Source organism: Anarrhichthys ocellatus, unplaced genomic scaffold (genome assembly GCF_004355925.1).
Source record: "Anarrhichthys ocellatus isolate YVR2014 unplaced genomic scaffold, GSC_Weel_1.0 scaffold8, whole genome shotgun sequence".
In the NCBI taxonomy this organism is placed as follows: Eukaryota; Metazoa; Chordata; class Actinopteri; order Perciformes; family Anarhichadidae; genus Anarrhichthys; species Anarrhichthys ocellatus.
This window is the reverse complement of record NW_022280038.1, coordinates 2,631,215-2,652,291: the sequence shown is the minus strand read 5'-3', so window position 1 is coordinate 2,652,291 and position 21,077 is coordinate 2,631,215. Positions and strand designations below refer to the sequence as shown.

The window sequence follows — 21,077 nt, the reverse complement described above, 5'->3', positions numbered from 1 at the left end:
GGGGGGTCTTGATTTACACAGCCGGCAAAATGCCATGGATCATGCCTCCTACATAACCTGTCTCCCCCACCTTCCGCTTGATTCGCTGGTGCCGACCACCAACACCGGAGCGCCATGTAATCCCTCTCACCCTCTGCTGTTCTCTGCTGGACTCCCTCCTCCACGTTATCTAAATGCGTATTGGGTATTGCTGCAGTGATGCCTGTTATGATACATATGTATACTACATTTTAAGAATACTGAAAACTTGTTAAAGTTTCTCCACACCTCAAAAATGGAAATTCCAAGATGAGTTTTTTTCTCAGATAGCACTTACCAGTTACCTTGCTCTCTCCATCCTCCAACTCTCTCGTGCACACTCCGCGGCTCCCTCACTGCTTTCCCACCCGTCTTGCTTCCTGTCCCATGAGGCTCTCTGTGCATCACCTCAACTGTCACTCAAAGCCTCTCTAATGACCTCAGCATGACATCAAGGCCCCAATGCATCCACAAAGACAAAGCTCCTCAAGCTTTTCTGTCAGCCCTCTCAGCGACATCAGTGGTATGACCCTAAAGATACACAGTCTGACGACCTGCCCCGGCCCTTGCCTCACCCTAGGGTCCCTGGCTCTCGCTGCCTCTTTACTATGTAAACAATGTATGCTACAGATGGCTGTAAATTCATGGCATGAGCTGAGGTAATGGAGGTGAATTATGATTATTAGCTATTTTCCCTTATGACATAATACGACAACAGTTGGCTTCATCTATCTTTCACATAGACTCTCAACCTTAATCATTCACACACATGTCTGAATAAGAAATCAATCAGACATGTGAAGCCAAGAGCATCAATTCCTTAACAGATGTTGTGAAGGCATCAGGCATCTTGTATATTAATCTCCTCTCTGTGGTACATCACAAAACAGGGAGCATACCACCTTAATTAGGGTTGAATGCCAGAGAATCAGCATGTCTGCAACATTTCCGCTATATGGGCCTCAGTATGGGGGTACAAAACAGCACAGCAGCTAAGATGTATGTACTCGTGAACCGATCAGATCAGGAAGTGAGCCACCACTCACCCTCCAGACTGCAAGCCGAGCAGTTTGGGGTCCAAAATACTGTGAGGCTGCAGAGAGAAGAAACACACAATGTAAAACAAGAAATACAAGGTAAGTGCACACAGAAACAAAGCAAACAGCAGCAAAATTAAAACAAAAGAAATGTACTGTACGATAAAATGTACTTGGGAATCTACAGTACATTTGGAGGTCAATTCAGGACAAGATAAATGATAGGAGAGGAGTACAGAACAGGGAGAAGGGAGGGAAGACACCGCAGGCAAAGGAAGACCAAATTGTTCCACATCAATGTAATTTGTGGGCTCAAGACTGAGAGTTTTGCCGCTCTTGGTGCTTCAGGCCAGATTTGCCTATTGTGTAACGCTCCCCATTCACTGACAAAAATGTCCAGTTTAAAACACAAATCATTTTCTGAAAGGGAATAAAAGGATAACCGGCACAGAGTGACAACAACATGGCTCAAGGGCCCGTGCTGCATACCTACAGATATCACTTCAACGTATCTACAGACAAACAAACACCCTCTGACAGATACACTCAGGTAGATGGAGTATTTTCAAATAAAATGAGATGCAAAATCCACGTACCATCACACCATATGCCACAAAACACAAAAGAGAAATGTACGAACATATACACAAACACATGCACATGCTAGGGAATCACAAGTGTCCACGTGGTTGATGATAAACAATGACTTAAAACCTGTGTGTCCAAAGCACTGGTGTCTGAAAGGAGAAAGTGAGAGTAGGGTGGAGTGTTAGGATAGAGCAGCTCACTGGAGAATACACACACTTAGTTAGAACACAGTAATCTACTATTACTGGCCGCCTGATGACACAATTCTGTTTTGCCGAACAAGTTATGCAGAAATGGAGACAGAGTCAACATGTGCCTGAAGGAAAATGTGTATGAATAGAAGAATACCATGTTTAGTAAAAGCAGTAGAAAAAAGCTGAACAGAAGGCGTCTCAGCTAAAGGTTGAAATATGAATATAATTCTTTGGATATAGAATATTCTAAATCAATACAGCATAAATTACTAAAAAGTATGCCTTTGATCAATAGCTTCACATGAGTTAACAATCCCAGCTATGGAGACATGGGACATTAGGTAAGCATAAGCGGTTGGAATCACATTGCTATTTTAGAGACGAACTGCGAGAGGGCAAGCCTTTTAAATAAGCAAGACTGCAGAGGTGTAATTACTGTGCTATTGATCCATGGGTGATAAATGGCAGCATAATCATGATCTAATGTGCTACGAACAGAAAACAGCTGTTCACAAGAGAAAGATCAAATTGCTGCTCTGAAAACAACGTGATACGCAGTTTGTTGTTGATGCGCAGTTTCTGCATCACTAATACAGCAAAAGGCAATGTACATCTCTTTCTTTAATTTTGCCAGTATCTTTTCGATTTAGTTTGATCCGTTCAGTTGAAAGTTGACACTTATTAAAAAAAATCACATCATGAAGATATTAATTGTTAACCAATAAAAAAACAATACAGAGTATGTGATGGATGCTTTTACCCAGAGTGCTCTATAGTACCATTAGTGTTCCAGTGCATATCTCTGTACAAGCGCATATCTGTTTGTGACAATGGTACTCAAGGAGGCACTGATAGTTTGAAAACATTTAAAAAGGATTCAAGTTAACATTAGAGTTTTGAATTTATACAAACTAATATTTTAGGCTGAGGTAGTATAAATTCTTGAAAAGGTTGAAAAATGTTGGTACAACTGTGACAATAATATTACTGGGCGAGGTGAAATCAAAAGCTGCACGAACGCAGACACACAGCACACACAGAGGAGCTAAGCTGCAAGTAGGGACCATGGACAGCGATCAGGTAAGCTACTTTCAGCACGGCATACGAGATAGAGCCATCTCCTGCACCCGCAAGTCTGCAGCTGCACTATAGATAAAGCCAGACCACAAAGATAGGCTATAGGCTGCTGATATGAACCTCATTTCACAGGTGCCTTAAATCTGTGCAACAAAAATGTAATTGACTGGTAGGAAACCCTCTGTATGTATGTGTGTGTGTGTGTGCTGTGGGCAAAGTGTTGAGGTATCAAAAGCAGCAGTAAATCCTGCATTTCAGTGCCGACACACGTGGTTACCGCGTTCATAGATCAGAGTTTGCCAGAGCAGAAAAGCCTGCACATGGCTGATAGTAAAACAACCACCTGCCCCTGCACCAACACACACAGGAACATGTCTTCTTGTGTGGACATATTCAGGCACACATTAGAGATACACTAACATACACATAATGGTGTGTGTTTATGTATATATATATATATATATATATATATACACACACACACAGCGGGAGAAGATTGTCCTTTATGACAATAGAAAAATGTATGTTAAATCAAGAAACCTCAAATTTGTGATGACTGATTTCCACAGACTGGTTTTTAAGGATGTTTTGCTGCATTCAGCACATTAACAGAACTATGTCATGATCAAAGTCCAGCACTGAGCGTGTGAGCGCATGACGATATTTCCAAGGAGCTCATGAAAACAGAGAAAATAAAGATAATGGTAGTGAGTATAAAATAGATTTGACACTATTACTGAGATAACATCTTATGGCCATATTCATATTTCCATTTTTTTTACTTCGAGTACACACATACAGTAAACTGAGGTGCAGTTCAGACTTTCAGTACAAGTCAATCAAAATTAAACAAATCTCACAACTTTTCCCCAATATACAATGATCTTGCCTTCATCAGCATCGCATCACCTTTGTACTGTGTGTTGGAGAAGAGTTGGACAGCGTTTTTATTCCATACTGCCCACATCAGATATTGCTATTAAAGTATTGGCTTCAACTATTACAATAAACTGAAATAAAATATATAGCTTGGCACAAAGTGTACGCTACGGACCAGCAGAGAGGAGAAGGTTTGTGTATAAGTGGAATCACTGGAGCAGGAGAGTTGAGAGGAACCATGAGGTCAAGGCTGACATGACCACCAGTTTGTGGTCGGGCTCATTGGATCAGACTGCCAGCAAGATCCCAGCACCGAGTACAGGCTGTAGGCCTTACAGTGAACACATCCTGAAATAAATAATAAGTAAAAAAGCTCACCAGAGCAGAACTGCATGCTGGTGTCAACTCTTACACCGAGTTTAAAATCTCACCGGAGGAAACCAAGTCCCGTAACTTAATATGTGAAGTTAAAGGTAAAATGCCGACCTTTTTAAAAGAATAATTAATGATAATGATAAACTGTTTCAATCATGCAAGCAATAATGTTAAACTATCAACAAATCTAAAAATAATAAATAAATAAAAAAACATCCAGGTAAAAGTTAACAAGGTAAAGTTTAAATGACGAATGATGTAACATAACAAATGGCATTACCGAATGCTACCAAGTGCAGTGCAGGATTTAGTGTAAAGTTGCAAACAACATTCAAAGCAGAAAAAAAAAAAATATATATATATCATTTTTGCACTGGCTGGGTTAATTACTTCTTAAAATGGCTCATATTTCCATTTAGTGTCACGATAAGAATAAGTGTGACTTTCATACTGCTGCAACAGTGGCATTAAACACTTGTTCTACCGAGAGACAAAGGTTTGTGTCTATAACCGTCAGCATTGGCTTCTTTTAGGACAATCTTTCCCTCACCGAGAACAGTTTTAGATGCTTAACTTGACAAAATGTACGTCTGGGCTGGTGCAACTTTATCCCACCAAACTAAATAAATAACTCTGTAGTTATTCATTGTGGAATAACACGTGTGCAGAAAGAGCACACGTGTTATTAATAATATTTTAGCTTGATCATTTTACCTTGTAACAGAGCCATCATTAACGGGATGAACATATGTTCTTTTCTTTTTTCAAGATACATAACGTTACCGTGAAAAACGTTTTTTACTCAACAGTATTAACGTTACAGTACTTCATTAGTCAGCCCAGCTCAACCAAGGGGGCCTTCGAATCGCTCATCGGCCGCCACAAACGCACCCAGACTAACGTTGAGCACAAACAAGATTAAAAATGTCTCTCCGCAAGAACCCCGACCCAACTCTCAGAAAAGACAGCAACAATTATTTATTTTGAATGTGATTCAACACGAACATTGTTGAATAGTAATACGTATTACGGTTCAAAATATTGATTAATGTGATGAGCTTGTGACTTCCCTGAGCTCCAGGAAACAATTTATTATTCCTATATTTATTCATTTGTTTATTTATTTATCATTTATTTATGCTCGATTTTCATAACATTCATCGCATACTTGTATTTGTTGTCTTTATAATTACACAATCGTGTATTGCTTGCACCTCTTTTATCATATAGCGGTTGTTAGGACCATTTGTTCAGCTTGATACCTGCTTTGGCGACATGACAGCAAAACCAGGATACTTTGTGTTTTACAACGTAAAGGTTCTTCAAGTTGGTATGCAAGGAAATATACAGATGAAGGTAATACAAAGATATTTCATTTAACCACATATTAGACCTTAAAGCTGTGTCATTAATAATCACTGTGTTACAGGATTTGTGATAAAAAGAGAGGGACAAAGGGGAAATGTGTGTATTGAGAGGTTGTAGCCCTCCAGGTTTTGATGTAATAAAAATGTGGTGGCCTCAATTTTTTTTGCACTTCCTGTCCACCTGACAATATGACATATCCAAACCATGTTTGTGGCAGTCTGATGTCAGAGAGTTTATTTTGTTCAATTTCAGCGAAGAAATAGAATCCTTGTAGGCATGAACCAGGAATAAAGCGTTTGGGTAAAACGGGTTATCGACCCTTATCTAATCAAAGATGCACTTTTGCTTTGGAAACTGAGATCTAATTTGTACACGCAAAGGCAAACCTATTGACTTAATCCAAGTTCTGAGTTATTATGAAAGCAATGAAAGCGAGAGGTAATGTATTGCAATCTATAGACAGTTCCTCCAAGTTGAGAGAGTAAACTATGGAGAGGAGGCTCTCTCCGTTTACAGCAGTCAAAAAAACAGCGGTTTTGAATCAGTCAGTGCTATGAATTGGATGGTATCAACCTACAACAGACAACAAACATTTTTCATATCCACACTTTCTCTAGAAATGGTGCACTAAGCATAAAGAGAGGGTCTACCTCCTTTACTCCCCCAGGAGCAAGCAGCAAACTTCACTTGCATGCAGACCTCTATAAATATTCCAAGCAAGGCTGACCTGGTTACAAAATGCCCTTGGGAGTGTGAATTAGCATCTGAATACAGACGCTGCAGTAGCCGGTTAAAGACAGGCCTGGCAAAAGTGGCAGTACAGCTGAGACTCCCTTCACAGTTCCTATACAGACCAGCCAGCATGCATCAGAGCATGAGCATGTGCACACATCAGCGACACGAGATGAAGGCATGAAGCTAATCAGGGGGGAGTGTGTAGTATGCATGTCTACAGTCAAGGATTGCTTAACTTGCTTCTATGTCAGGTAGCATAGGCTAAATTATGTGTCAAACATAAAATATAGCTGGACTTTGGTGTACCCATTTTTTAAACAAACTTTCCAATATTTTATTTAGAGCATAAACCACTTATTGACTAACTATAAAGCACCTCAAGTCTAAAACATTTTCAGACATATTGTTAGTTATTTGCAGGATTTTAAGCTTCGATATTACCTAAATAACGTGAATAAAAATGCCCAGAAATGGCTAACTCTAATAATTACAATGACCTTTATCATCAACGTAGGTATAAGCCTTGAAAAATAATCAAAACAGGCAGGTCATTTCATGTGTAGGATAAGAATCAAGCAAGGCAACTTTGTTTTATACATGTGAACCCAAAGATCTGACTACACACCAGATTAACGTATACAGTTTGTTCATAGAACCGGTAAACACTAAACAGCAATAAAGAGTGACTATAGAATGCTATAGACAACAAACTAATAGAGAGATAAAGAAAAGACCCAATAGCCATCGGACAGTAAGGACAATTGGTCACACATTTTAATTTGGAGTCATATGCCCGGAGTCTACAACATGCCTCACCTCACACATGCACGAGTCAACAGTGAGAAGTGAGTCAATCACTTAATGAGACAGACTATCGGATCGACTCCTTCTCGTCTGGTAGTCCAGCAAAAGCAACGTATAAGAATAGAAAATGGACAATCAGTCAATAAATAGCAAGATTTGCAGTAAAGAAATGCCAAACACATGTTTGAGGTGATTTCGATTTATGTCGCCATTACATAAACGATCCACCAGAGAGCACTGACAAGTTTGTTTTTCAACAGTAAAATGCTCCACCGAGTAGCGTGTGTAGTGATCACAGTTCTTTAATTATCATGATTGTTTATGTTGAGGTTAAAAAAATACTTTGTTTGACTAGCAAACATCAATACTGGTATTGGCCTCAAAAATGTATCAATTGAGAAATAATTTAAATAATATCAGTTCAAATAATTGGTGCAGCCCTTCTGCCTATATTCTGACCATGTTGACATGGATGGGTTTACAGACTTTGGAATAAAGTGAATTGAATTGAATCATTTCAATGAGAGTCATGGTATGTATAACCATATGGTAATACTTTTGATTGTAATGCATATTGTACTGTGTACTATACCTCTTATGAGTTGCAGTTTGTTGGTCTTAAAACGTTAGGTAGGAATGGTCGCATACAACTATATGACAGCGAAGGAATCTCTCCTAAAACAAGATTTTCAGTAAACAACATTCTGTGCAGGATGTTTGGTGAATGTGGCCACTAAAAGGGTTTATGCACACATCTGTCACACAGTCTTCAGGTGTAGCCTGTATTCCCTGAACAACAGTACCTACCTCACCATGGGTACCACAGCTGCAGCTACATATGTAGGTCAAGAGCTTTTTCATTTTAAGTAAGAGTGGAAATTCCCTGGTCTCTTTTTTTCATTCCTATTGAAAGACTCCTTTTCTTTCAATGTGTAAACCTTAACCATTTATATACCGACGTTGATTTTAAATTGCATCCTTTTTACATAAGCCATCAGCTTTACCGCATTTTGATTCAAAGCTACTACTGCAGAGAGCCAAAAGAATTATACAAAAAGACTAATGAGAGCATAAGGCATAATATTCTACTAAGTGTAGAGAATAAAATATATCCTATTTAAAACACCATAGTGCAAAAAACATCAGTGACAAACAGAACGTTCTCTGTGGTAAGTCAATATGTAAAGACTTCACACTTGCTTTAACTGTCTGCCAGTGCCAACGTAATGACACCCAATAGCGAAATTGTCATGTTTTTATTCATTGTGAATAATTGATGGTAGTTCTGGAGCCCACCCTAGTGTAGATTTTAAAATATTTTCTTGATGATAAATGATAAACCTCCAGAAAACACGTTTGACAGTCTCATCACTTATCACTAGCCACAATCTGCTATGAGAGAATGTAGTGTTGTGCCATGGGAATACAAATACAAAGTCAATGCCACCTGTAATCCTGCCATCCAGAGAGACTCTCCTCTTCAGTTTTTCAACTAAAATAAATTAACAATTCAAAGAGACATCCTTCAGATTGATCAAAGTCTGAGGTTCCCATAAATCCAAATCTACGGCTTGTCTCCACGTCATCAATAAAAGTTATTCACTATGATTCCACTTCCACTAACAACCCAGACGACCCACTGGATGTTAAGGATTTGCAAGGATACCAATGCATTTGTATGTTTTAGCTCATGTTTTAGCTCAAAAATTGTGTACTCTACATGACTTCCCACCAATTTCCAAATCGTACTATAAGTTTAAGGATTTAATTTTCCTCCTCATAAGCAGCCTTTGGTCATTTTATTTCAGTGTGGTATGAATTCAATTCAGAGAAACACAAAATGATGTCAATTATGTTCCAACATCTGAGACATAAGAGTTAATTGCTGTATCTGCTTAGTGAAATACACAGCATTGTAAATACAAGTTGCCCTTTCCCTTATGTCCATGTTTGCTAGTCGTTTGTCTTTTCTGACAAGTCTCAGAGAGGAAACTTGAATGCACAAACAGTGCACTAACAAAACCAAGAGTTTTCAAAACAGTCAAAGCTATTTTTAAAGTACTGTTATGTATTCACAATTTGTAGTTAATGTGCTGTAACTCAAATCCTCTGATGAAGTTTTTTAAGCCCAAGGTGCTTGGTTTTGACTACTACTTACAGTTACCATTATGGTTGTACCCATGTATTGCCAATGTAAAGTATGTCAAACAGTACAAAAAAAGTCAAACAAAAATGAGTAAAGAGTCATACCTCCTGCCAGGATCTGCTGCTCCAGTTCAGCCATCTGCTTCCTGTAGGCCCTCAGTGCTGCCTCCTTGAATGTGGGTCTCACATGTTTCTTGGGTGGGGCCTCTGTAGGCTTCTCCTCTGGAACATTTTTGTTTTCATCCTCCTGCTTTTGCTTTACTTTTTCAGATCCCTCAGCGGCATCCTCTATGATCTCCTCTACCTCCTCTAACTCCTCATCACCCTCTTCCATCTCCTCTGTCACATCATTGTCATCTGGTTCTTCTACGTCTACATACTCCACCATTGCGTCAAATTCAGCAGTGTCCTCAGTGAGTTGGGTTTCATATTCTTCATTGTACTCTTCATCCAAATTGCAATCATATTCCAGAACACACGCCTCTTTACTTGTCTCATGGTCTCCTGTCGCTTCCAAATCTTGAAAGGTCTCAAAATCCTGAAAGGCATCACTGTCTTGAGAGGCCTCAAAGTCATCAGACACATCATAGTCCTGAGAAGTCTCACAGTCCTGTGCAGCCTCATCTGTCTCCTCTGTCTCACTAGCATTAGTTCTGTTCTCTAAGTTAGCTAATACCTGCTCCATCACTTCAACATAGTGGGTCTCATTGTCCACTGGTTGTTCCCCAGCTTCTGCCTCTGCACCTGCTTTATCTTCCTCTGCCTTGTTGAAGACAGACTCTGTGTTGGCATCGGAGTCTATTGTAGTACTAGAGCTATTTACACCAGAGGTGGACAGCGTGCGGAAACGCCCCATAAATGATGAATTGGTGGTCTCCTCAGGAGGAGCAGTGGTAGGAGTTTGAGGGCCAGACTTCCAAACAACCTCCAAAGCTGACTTAGCCCTTTGCAGTGTAGAGCCAAAGCCAAAACCAAAGGACTTCTCAGTGAGATCTATGCTGAGCCTACTGCTCCAAGACTTGGGAACCTCCTCAACCTTCTCTGTTCGAATCTCACTCTGACTGCGGTACATAGTTGTAGACTTATTCTGGTTCTGGTGGAAGCTATGATTGACATCCAGTTCAGGGAATTTATCTTTAGCAATGACTTTGGGGGTTTCCTTTGGGGCATCTTTAGAAGCTACTTTATTTCCAACTTTAGGAGCTTCAATTGGGATGGCTTTAGGGGTCTCTTTGGGGGACACCTTAGGACTCTCTTTAGGGGCTACCTTCGGGACTTCTTTAGGTGGAATCTTAGAAACTTCTTGAGTGGGTACTTTACCAGTCTCCTTAGATGCTACCTTCGGCATCTCTTTCAATACCTCTTTTGGGGGTAGTTTTACAGCTTCTTTGATAACCTCTTTAGCAACAACTTTTAGACCTTCGTTAGATGCAATTTGTGGGGGATCTTTAGCAATGACTTTGGGAGACTCTTTAGGGGATTCTTTAGGGGATTCTTTAGGGGACTCTTTAGGGGACTCTTTAGGGGTTGACACAGGGCTCTCAATTGGGGTTATTTTAGGGCTCTCGTTATGTGACTCTTTAGGACTTTCTTTAGGAGTCATTGTAGGGCTATCTTTTGGGGTCACTTTAGGTGTCACTTTAGCAGCTTCACTAGAAGTTATCTTAGATGTCACTTTAGCAGCTTCACTAGAAGTTATCTTATATGTCACTTTAGCAGCTTCACTAGAAGTTATCTTAGATGTCACTTTAGCAGCTTCACTGGAAGTTATCTTAGATGTCACTTTAGATACTTTTTTAACACTGGGCTTTGTGGCATCTTTAGGTGTGACTTTAGGGCTGTCTTTAGGAAGGGATTGAAAGGATTCTTTAGCTGCTGTTTTCTGAATCTCCTTAGGTGACTCTTTAGGAGCTGCTTTAGAGGTCACTTGGGATGAAACCTTAGCAGATACCTTCGAGCTTTCTTTTGGCAATATTTTGATGTTTGCTTCTTCTTTAGGTATCAATTTTGTCTGTTTATGTGTAATTTTAGCAGCAGCTTTAGGTGTATCTTTAGATGATGTTTTTGTGTTTTCTTTTGTGACCATCTTATTTCCCTCCTTGGACTGCCGGGCAGATGACTTGATGACAGACTCACGCTCTGCGATGGGAGTAATAATGTGGGTGGTTATAGGTGGTAGGGAAGATTCTCTGTCAAGCATCATGAATTCTTCATCTCCCTCAAATTGTAAATCAACCTCCTGACATTTAGTGATGTTTTCTGGAAAACCAGGGATGGTTGATGGGTCAAAGGGACTGCTAACCTCTATTGAGGCTTCCAAGCCAGAATCAGCACCCTGCTCTAGATGATGCCAGTCTTTCCAGGGTGATAAGTCACCTTGCAGAGAAAGCTGGGAGCCACTGTAGTGGCTTCTGTCCCCAGATATGCAGACCAGTCCATTGCTCACCCCACTGTCAATAGTTTCCGTAGTCTCAACCTCATTGTGTTCATATGCTTGATTCTCATGGCTGAGTTGGTGACTGTCGCTAGCATACCAGGAGGAAGCCATGTCTTCTTGTTTTCTCTGCCACAGTTCCTGATCTGAGGAGGACAGCATGGAGCAGCCATTAGCCCGTGTAAAGTACTGACTCTCTGAAAAGTCTTCTGAGTATGACTGGCAAAGTTTTGAGCAGTCAGACTCAGAGCGGCTGAGTTTAGGGGTGGAATAGTCACTCTGAGAAAGCCAACCAGGGGTCAAATCCGAATAGTAGGCCTTTACTTGCTTGTCTGGGTCATAGTAAGAGTCATCAGCATAGTGAACAGCGCCTGAGTAGCCTGCTTCCTCTCCTGACCGGCTATGGTCATGGGATCGCCTCTTCTCTGATTTGCTCTTGTGAGCGGGCTTTGAAATCACCATTGCATATTTATTTCGGCTTAATTCATCTAATTCTTTATCACTGTCCATTGAGTCCCAATCATCGCTCTCCACCACTTTATCCTTTCCTGAGGCCTTCATATCCATGCTTTCATAAGTTTGTGAGGAAGACATTGTTTTGTCTTTTCTCTCCTTTCCATCATGAGTTAAGCTATCAGTGGAGACTGTAATGCCTGTTCCTTTAAGTTTATAGCACTTTTTCAAGACTATATCCCTCTCTTGAGTTGTTGCAAAAATAACAATAATAGGGCGGGGTTTTGCATTAGAACATTCTCTTTGTTGCCCTAACCTATGAGCAAGCTCAATTTTAATTGTTTTAAGGGCATCAATGAAACCCATTTTGTCTTTTAGTATCTTATAAATTAGACTCTCTGTTTTTTCTGACCTTTCTTCAGGAACATTAAGGAACCTCAAGGTTGAATTGTTGGCCTGGTGGCTAATTTGTTTTATGTAGTCATGAATATCTCGTGTTTCCCTTCTAGACTGGACAAATCCCGTGCGAAGCTGCTCAATCTCACTCTGAACTACTTCCACACTGCTGGAGATCTCATCAATGGAGCTTTTCAGGGCATTTACATGGCCACGTAGCTCAGACAGTTCTGTCTCTATCTGGCTGATCCCCTGAAGCTCCTTAAAGATCATCTCCATGACATCCTGGGTCTGACTGATGCAACCTGTGGAGGAGGAGCCAGGCTCCAGGGTTGAGCTCTTTTGCTGCCGTCCAGCGCGGTCCAAGGACTTGCTCCGAATGCCCAAGGTTTTCCTCCAATTGCTCACCTCGGAGTCTGAGGAGACACATTCCTGACTCTTTTTCCATTTTCTTAACTTGCGTAGAGCACCCAGCCTAAGTGTGTGTAGACTGGAGCGTTCCACTCGCTCGCCCTCAGAGCTGCCATCAGAGGGAGCCAAACTGATGAGGCTCTTTCTGTTTCGTCTTACTGGCATAGTGTGTGATTTATGCTCATCCAATCTCCTGACAAGTTTTGTCTCACTCAAAGAGTCAGAGTAAGTAGTATCAATTGAAAGAATCTCAGAAATGATACTTTCATTATTATTCAAAGAAAGAGAGTTTTTCGGCAGTCCATTCGCTATAGCTACACGATAACTGAAAGTGGGTGACAGGGATGAGCAGTCGTACTTTCCGTCGTCTTCTTCAAGCGATATGTTACGTGCCGAAGAGCATTTGGAAATCTTTTTAACTGTAGTCTTCAATGTGGTTGAGAGATTTGGATTGTGTGCTTGCAAATCAGTGGTCAATTTGGGCTCTTTATTTTCGCTTCTCTCTTTCTTCTTTATTGAGTTTGCCAATTTCTTTGTAAACATTCCTTTACAAATCTTTTTAATGTAGGATGATGTAGTATATATTAGGGCAGAAACCATGGATGGCAATCCTATGGACAGTTTTTATCATCTAGTGAAAGGAGAAGTCGGCTGAGAATACAGCGGTAGGGGGCCAAGCACAATGAGCCAGTGCTTGACAGTCGGATCCCAGGTCAAAATCACTAACACCACAGTCCGAGTAGAGACTCACTAATACTTTTAAATCCAGTGGCCTTCCTCCCGAAAAAGAACATCTCTCTGAAAGACAAAAAAAGCAACAGATATTTACAATTTGGCTGCAGATTCTCAGTTCACACTTAAACACAAGCAGGAATAACCTGAGTTATTACTTTGCAATTACAGAGAAAGTAATTATCTTTAACATGCATAATGTAAAAAGTTACTCATTAAGCAATCTCCAAACCTATTATACAAGGAAAACAATGGTTAAGCTGCAGAACATTCAAACATTTTTTTCAGTTTTCAAAAATGTATGTTGGGTGCATGTCTTTAAAGCCAATCTCACAAAGCATCCTAGTCACCCTCCTTAATTAGATATCACTTAAACTGTATTCCAGAGGTGCTGACAGAGAGAGAAGCAAAGAGAGAGAATGAAGACATTGGGTGTATGAGCTTGCATGTGGTTGGGAGAAGGGGTTGGTGGGGTAATCAATTGCATGTGTGCAAATTCATGAATGTATACACTGTATGTGTCAGTCAAGGTCAATAGACGCAGGCTACACGGTGGTATCCAGCTTCTACAGCAGGAGAGTCAATACTTCTAATTGCTTCAGTGCTACATTACGCTAGTCAGAATGTTTTCATCATAAATTAATATCTAGCATGATCAAAGAACCTGGACACATTGCTATTCATACATTTTTGTTTCTTGTTTTCATTTAACACATAATCAAATCATGTAAAAAAATGCGTTTGTTAGCTATTTTCCTTATATTGACATAACGATAAGGATGTTTTCACTAATTGAAATGATAGAGTTAATGACCTATTGGTGTCGTACATTTTAATGTCCCAATTAGTTAAATTGTAATGGTTCAGGTGCTGAACCATTCAGGTGTCGTAATGTAAATGTGCATCAGACTATATAGGTACGAAGAGGACAAAATGGCCATCTTAGTCTCAATGAGAAGTGAGACTTCTTGAATCATGCTGCATAGCATAACAGCTTGCAGTTGCTCTGAGAAGTGTGTGGTTTATATAGAGTGGAACTGGCCAACTGAGTCGAAAGAGGGATGTTTGTTGTGTAGAGAATCTGACAGCTGCTCCACATTAGTTCAGGGGTATAGAGCCGAATGTGTCTACAGTCTCATGACCACAGATACATGATCACTTCAAATGAGCTGTGAAACAGAATCACAGTTACCTTTTAATGCTGGACTCTAGGGAAGGACCAGGCGTTAGCAAATAGAGCTTAAGGCTAGGTTGCCAGTATATATGTGTTTCTGTCAGATTAATTGAGGATGAAATTAATCAAGGGCCTTGACTATTTGTCAACTTCACAGTATGTAATTCTGACAGGTCTTGTGCAATTGTACCAAACCTAATGGGTGAGTTCACTAAGTGACGTTATTAAGGTTCTTTAACCTAAAGTAAGCGGTTATTCAATTGTAAATGAATGACTCCTAGAAGGTTTTATCCCTGAACGGTCCTGGTATATTCAATGGTCAGTATGGTCTCGAGTTGTATAAATAAGAAAAAAGCAGCATCAACCTTTGTCATTACAGAAATCGAATGGCAACAAAATGAGGTAAAGAAGGACGACAGTATATTTCATGGTATGAGGAAGTTCATGACTCAGCTCTCTTGTAGAGTGGCGTAAAGCCAAGAGCAGGCTTTTGCAACTGATGGGTCACGACCTAAAACTGTCCCCATCATAAATAAATCACATTAGATATTGTTTAAATATGTCCTGACATTGCCTCAACTACTTCCACTGACATCTTTAGCTCTAATTCAAATCTCTATCTGCATGTAAAATACTGAGACAGTACAAATACAGTCAACTTGTGTTAATCAGTGAGCGGCTGAGGGTTAAGTGCCTTGCTTAAGGGCACCTGTAGTTGAGTAGGAAAATGATGGCTTATTCACTTACTCCACCAAGATAAGTAAATAGGCCATTTCATTGTTACATTGATTGTTTTGTCAATGGTATGGTATCCAAATGAAAAAAACAATTCCTAAACTAGTGATAACGGTTGCAATTCAGTTGAATATTTAAAGCTTTTACACACCCACAAAAGTGTTTCCACATATTGTTGACCGATTAGACCTCTTCTCATGACTGTGTGGGCGTGTACAGTGGTTTGGAAAATAAATAAAACCATTTTAACATAGCAAAAATATTAACCCAATATTGAGAAGAATACAGCATAAAACTTTGAGCTGAAGCAGAATGCGGTGAAACTTTGGCTTTGGGTTAAGCTGATGGTTTTGGTGTGTTTTCTTTTTTTTTAAAAGGAAAGGTTTATAGCGATTATCTTTGGGTCTATTGCTCAGAATGGTAAGTTGTGTAGAGTTCATAGTCCATAATCTAAACTCCGCGTTCTCTTTACTATTCATGGTTCTTGTCATTATCACAAAAAAAATGATTTTGCTTCAAGGAATAACATGTGCATAACATGTTCTACCCTTTCAGTCCATACAATGCAATATGTAACATTGATAGCTCATGTTTAGAAAGCATAGTTAATGAAAACATAAATGTTTTGTTTTTTTAATGCATCTTGTTAAATGACTCAACCATTATGGAACATTATCGTATAACGCTCCACACAAAATACACCTAATAATGACTGATGGTTAATTTTGAGTAATTATGTTAATGAGTTTGTGATGCAAATTTTACAATGTTTTCAATGTACTCATTTGAGCTACAGTCACAATCATGTCTGACAGCATCTGGGATATGTCGCTGTTTACAGTAGCGGTGACTGGAACATCACTTATATAAAGGGCCGTAGCTACACTGTCAGGACATATTACAATAAAAGTGTACTAGTGTTTAATGAGTGTTGATTACCAATTAGGGCGCTGCCTTTCTCTTTACAGAGCCAGCATCCTGACATCTGCATGTTAAGGTTTGACAAATTAAGCAGTCTTCCTCTTCCGGAGCTAGAGTTAATACGCAAATGACTTGATAATACCCACAAGGTATCGTCTGTATCATCCCATTAGGGCGTAATGATGCAAGAATTAGGATGAAAGGATGACAGATAACTAGATCACCTTATCCCACTCATGTGTGTTATCAATTTGACCACAGAACCTGCAAACGCTCAAGACTCTGCAGCAAATGGGCTACAAATTAAATGGTACCATTTTTCCGAGCCATCATGACATGTGAGAATGAGATTATATGTTGGCTAATAGGTCTACAGTATGCCGCTGTTGTTCATCCTTACTTCGTAATATAAGCAGATTCAGTACGATAAAGCCCATTCTATGTTGCACATAAGTAGAGATAAGTGGACAGTCACGCTTGTTTTTTTTTTATAATAGGATAAGTCATAAACATTTAATTTATGTAAGTAGCATGTTCTAACACACACACACCCTGCACACCATAACGCCCACCATGTAAATCCCTCTGTGGAACACAGTCCCTATAATAGATAGATATTGAGTTTATTACATCATATGTGTTCTAGCATGTTATATGTTTCATAGGCCTGTGAATTTGATGTGAATATATAGGTTTTTCTATCCTCATAAACTGATAGTTTCATCCTTTACAATTCAAGGGCTATGTGCCTTTAACAAAGCACTGAACCTCCAACAGTCTATGTAAAATAATGCTCCTTAATCAACTTGCTTGGATACTTTAATCCAAAAAATAGTTGCCTGTGACTGTGACAAAATTAAATCGGGAACTCCTGTGGTCCTGAGGTAGAGCCCCTCCCATTTGTGAGTCAGACTAAAGAAACCTCCAGAGAAAGGGGGAGCACCTCAGCCACACCCACCCCCCATGCTCTGAGGCACTGCTGCCCCAGGCCCTGCTTTAATGTCCAAGGACCTATTTCCCCCGCTTTTTCCGAATACATTTGATTACCAGAGCACTCTGAAGCACTCAATTTCTGACAGTCGCACAGTCTCTGCCACTCTACTTTAATGAAAATAAGTGTCAGTTGGAGGCATGCTAACCTATTTCTCACAATAGTACAATCGGCTCTTCTCTCCTGATGAAAACCCAAGTATGCCAATTTGAGGTTATTATGCTCGAAGCAATTATACTACATGCTGTGATGTGATGTTCATTCTCTTATCATACTGGATGAGACTGAGGAGTATCTCATTGCAAACCTTTTGAAAAAAAGATGCAAGTGATAGATGCTCATGTGTTACGTCATGTCTCCAGAACACATGATAATGAATTATGGCCGAGTGTGGATTGGTGTACATGTGGGTGTGTGCATGCCTGCGGTGGGTCTGGGTGTGCAGCCTTGCATGCACACACATGTGCACCATGCATGCCTCCGTGCATTATTGCTTTTTAAGCATGCATTTGCTGCTTCGAGAGAAGAGCGAAGCATACTAGTGGGGGATGAGCATGTGAGGGTGTGTGCAGATCATATTGTCCTCACGCCCATCCTCAGCTACACTCTGTCTCTCTCCTCCTAACCTGTGTATTTCCCAACAGTGAAATAACTGCCTGCAGCCCTAGGAAACCAGCCAACATCACAACAGATGTCTCGCCTCATAAATCAAAATATTACCTTTTCTTTGGCTGGCGTGACGAGAACCAGTCCCATCGCATTTGCACAGTGTGAAACAGCAGCATTGCTCACATGCATTCATGTTGTGCGTTATGCATAACAACGTGGGATAAGGTTAGAATTGGAGCAATGGGACATTTGAGAATAAACTGAAAAACGATTGAATAACATTAAAACCTATTTTTTTTATGTATGTTCAACCCAGCTCTATCGACAGATGATGCTATCTAAACGCATCATCCTCAAATATCGTTTCACTATTCCACTGACAGGGCCACAGAGGGAGGGAAGCAACAAGAAGATATAGGTTGAAGTCAAACAGTCAAGATACCCCCCCGCCATGCAAACACGCATCCAGCGCCCAAATGGGCTCTGCTGCTGCACATACCTGTTCGTGTCAAATCCCCCGTGCGGGACGCCAGCGGTAGTGAGCACGGCGAGCCGTGTGGAGCCGATTCCCCGGTTTTTAGGCGAATTGTCGGCGCGAGGGGAGGGAGGGAAGAGAGCGGCTCGGTGCGCAGATGCCTGCTAATACCAGAGCTCACAGCTTCTCTCCGCGTCCGTCAGACACCACATCCCTGAGCCCTGCCTCCGCGCAGACACACACACCTCCTCCATGCCACCTTCTGTACCCCCCGCTCTCGCTCCGCTGCTGTACTCCCCTGTACGCTTTACTGGGTACCGAAGATGTTGCTTTCAAATGACGCAAGCTGCTGGGGTCTTATTTTCGCCACGATTGACACACACGCAGACACACACCCTTGCTCGTAGACAGTGTCACAGCAAGGGGTGTCTAGTCCAAAACGGGATGACGGGTAGTGGTGGTGGCGGTGGCGCGGGTGAAGAGGCAGACAATGCTGCACTTGGCTGCCTAGACTGAGGCTCTGCTGCCCGGCTGGAGAATGTGTGTCCCTCCTCTGTACAAAACTATCTCTCTCTCTCTCTCCCTGTCTCTCCCTCCCTGCCCCCCTCCCCTTCTCCCTCAGCTGAAAGAATCAAGTCCACAGTCTCTCTCTCTCTCTCTCTCTCTCTCTCTCTCTCTCTCTCTCCCACACACACAAACACACACCAGCTTAAGTGTGAGGGAAGCAAATAGAAATGGAGGGAAGGGGGGGGTGAAGTGTGTCATTTATTTTGGCTAGATGTGTGTTCACACCACTGCAAAAACTACACATTCCGATGGAAACATTAGTGTGATGTAACGGGTGAATACACTTTAAACACCACAGACACATCTGGAATAACAATGTTAATCTACATGGGATATGGCTTCAATTTTTCGTCAGGGCTCGTGCACGCATGTCGCTGCTTTTGTACTTGCGTGCATGGGTTTATGGGCATGCCTGCGGAGCGCACTTTTATCTCTTTCTGTCGAACACACGCGCACACACTTTATGATCCGAGCCACACTCCAGTCTCCACCGAAGACCATTGTCATCAGTAGGCTACATCATACACAGCAGAGCCTCATACACTCACACATCATCTAATTGCGTCTCTCACTGGAAATGTCGTCATACATGATTGCTCATCCCCGTTGCAGATTAGTCATCTATGCCTACTCTGGTGTATTAAAACACCATCAGCGGCGTATAATGCACGTGGCTACATTTCACAGGTATTAAAAAAAGGGAAAAACTAGGTAAAAAAAGGTAATTTCATAAAATTGACCTTATGTAACTCATCGCTAATTGAGGCTTTCGTTTCACGTTGACAGTGACAAATTAAGACGGACACAGTGACGTGAAAATATTGCAGGTAGAGTGTCACATGATAGTCCACATCATTTCCCGGCCTCCCCCTGCCTTGGTGTTGATTAAGCACTCAAATAAAAACCCATCCCTCCTCTCCTTCTCTATCTCTCAGCTGCCCCCCCCCCCCCGTGCATGAGTATGCCTGCCTCTGTCAGTCCTGCTCCCCTCTCTCAGCTGAGATGTGTGTCATGCATTCCTCCAACCGCCACTAATTGTCTGGCCTTCTAGCGAAAACACATCGAGAGAGAGAGAAAGAGAGGGGGGGGGGAGAGAGAGAGATGTGTGTGCAAGCGCGTGCAGGTGGGGGTTGGAGGAGAGCGGAGGGGAATGGTGCAGATACTGATGTTGTGCATGGCTGCTGTTCGCCCCCCGCTGGCGATGAAAGCAACTGCAAACTGGAACCTCAGCTGTTTCTGAGCCACTCTGACCCAAATGATCTCCTTCAATCACTGCAGCGCACTTCTGTTCAGCCGAAGATAGCAGAGCAATGGCTGATTTATGTAAACACTTGACATGGTTCAGTTTAAGTCCAATGTGATTGAAGAAAATTAATGAAATGATTGATGAAATTAACAAATTAGTCGTGAGTATTTCAATTGTGCAACATTTTTACTGTAGAGCTGCCTGTCACAGTTATTCCACCAGAACAGGACAAAAACAAACACCAACAATGCCGAATACTACATTGTTGGGTTCATCCCTCTCATACTGCTAATTTTCTCTATTTCAGTTTCATTCCCCATCCCTCTCTATCTTGTGTATTTCACTATTCCACCACGTACGCCTTTTGTGTAAACAGAGACCCTTGCTTCCGTTTGTGCCGTGAGCTGCCAAGGGACAGCTAGCCAAGACTCCTGAGGTCTTCGCCACCTCCATCCCCCACCGTCCTCTCCTCTCTAAAGCCCTCGCCCTCGCAAATATCATCCCGATCTTTCTTTGGTTCTCTTGTGCCTTCTGTGATCACCCACAGTGTTTGATTTGTAAATTGAATACATCCCTATGTATTACTAGTACTACTAATGCCTCTGATAATTGTCATTTGCTCTCACTTACAGTGAATCTACTCAGAAATATTCTGATTTGGCAAACAGTAATCCACAACAACATCTGTACAGCAGGTTGACCCGGTAAACAGA

The 21,077-nt window shown here is 41.2% G+C and overlaps 1 protein-coding gene across 5 annotated transcripts in view; it reads right to left on the bottom strand.

Annotated features, from left to right (window-relative positions):
• unc13c (unc-13 homolog C (C. elegans)) overlaps positions 1–19,149 on the bottom strand; it is a 92,161-nt gene extending 73,012 nt beyond the window's left edge. For 4 of the 5 annotated variants that reach the window (XM_031848691.1, XM_031848692.1, XM_031848693.1 and 1 more), the window contains exons 1-4: positions 18,576–19,149; positions 9,326–13,712; positions 1,770–1,792; positions 1,065–1,111 (exon numbers count right to left, since the gene is read on the bottom strand). In XM_031848691.1, coding sequence (XP_031704551.1) covers positions 1,065–1,111; positions 1,770–1,792; positions 9,326–13,514 — 4,259 coding nt within the window. In that variant the 5' untranslated portion in view covers positions 13,515–13,712; positions 18,576–19,149. The remainder of the gene's footprint in view (positions 1–1,064; positions 1,112–1,769; positions 1,793–9,325; positions 13,713–18,575) is intronic. The other variant, XM_031848695.1, reaches the window with a different exon arrangement.
• Positions 19,150–21,077: the final 1,928 nt, after the last annotated feature.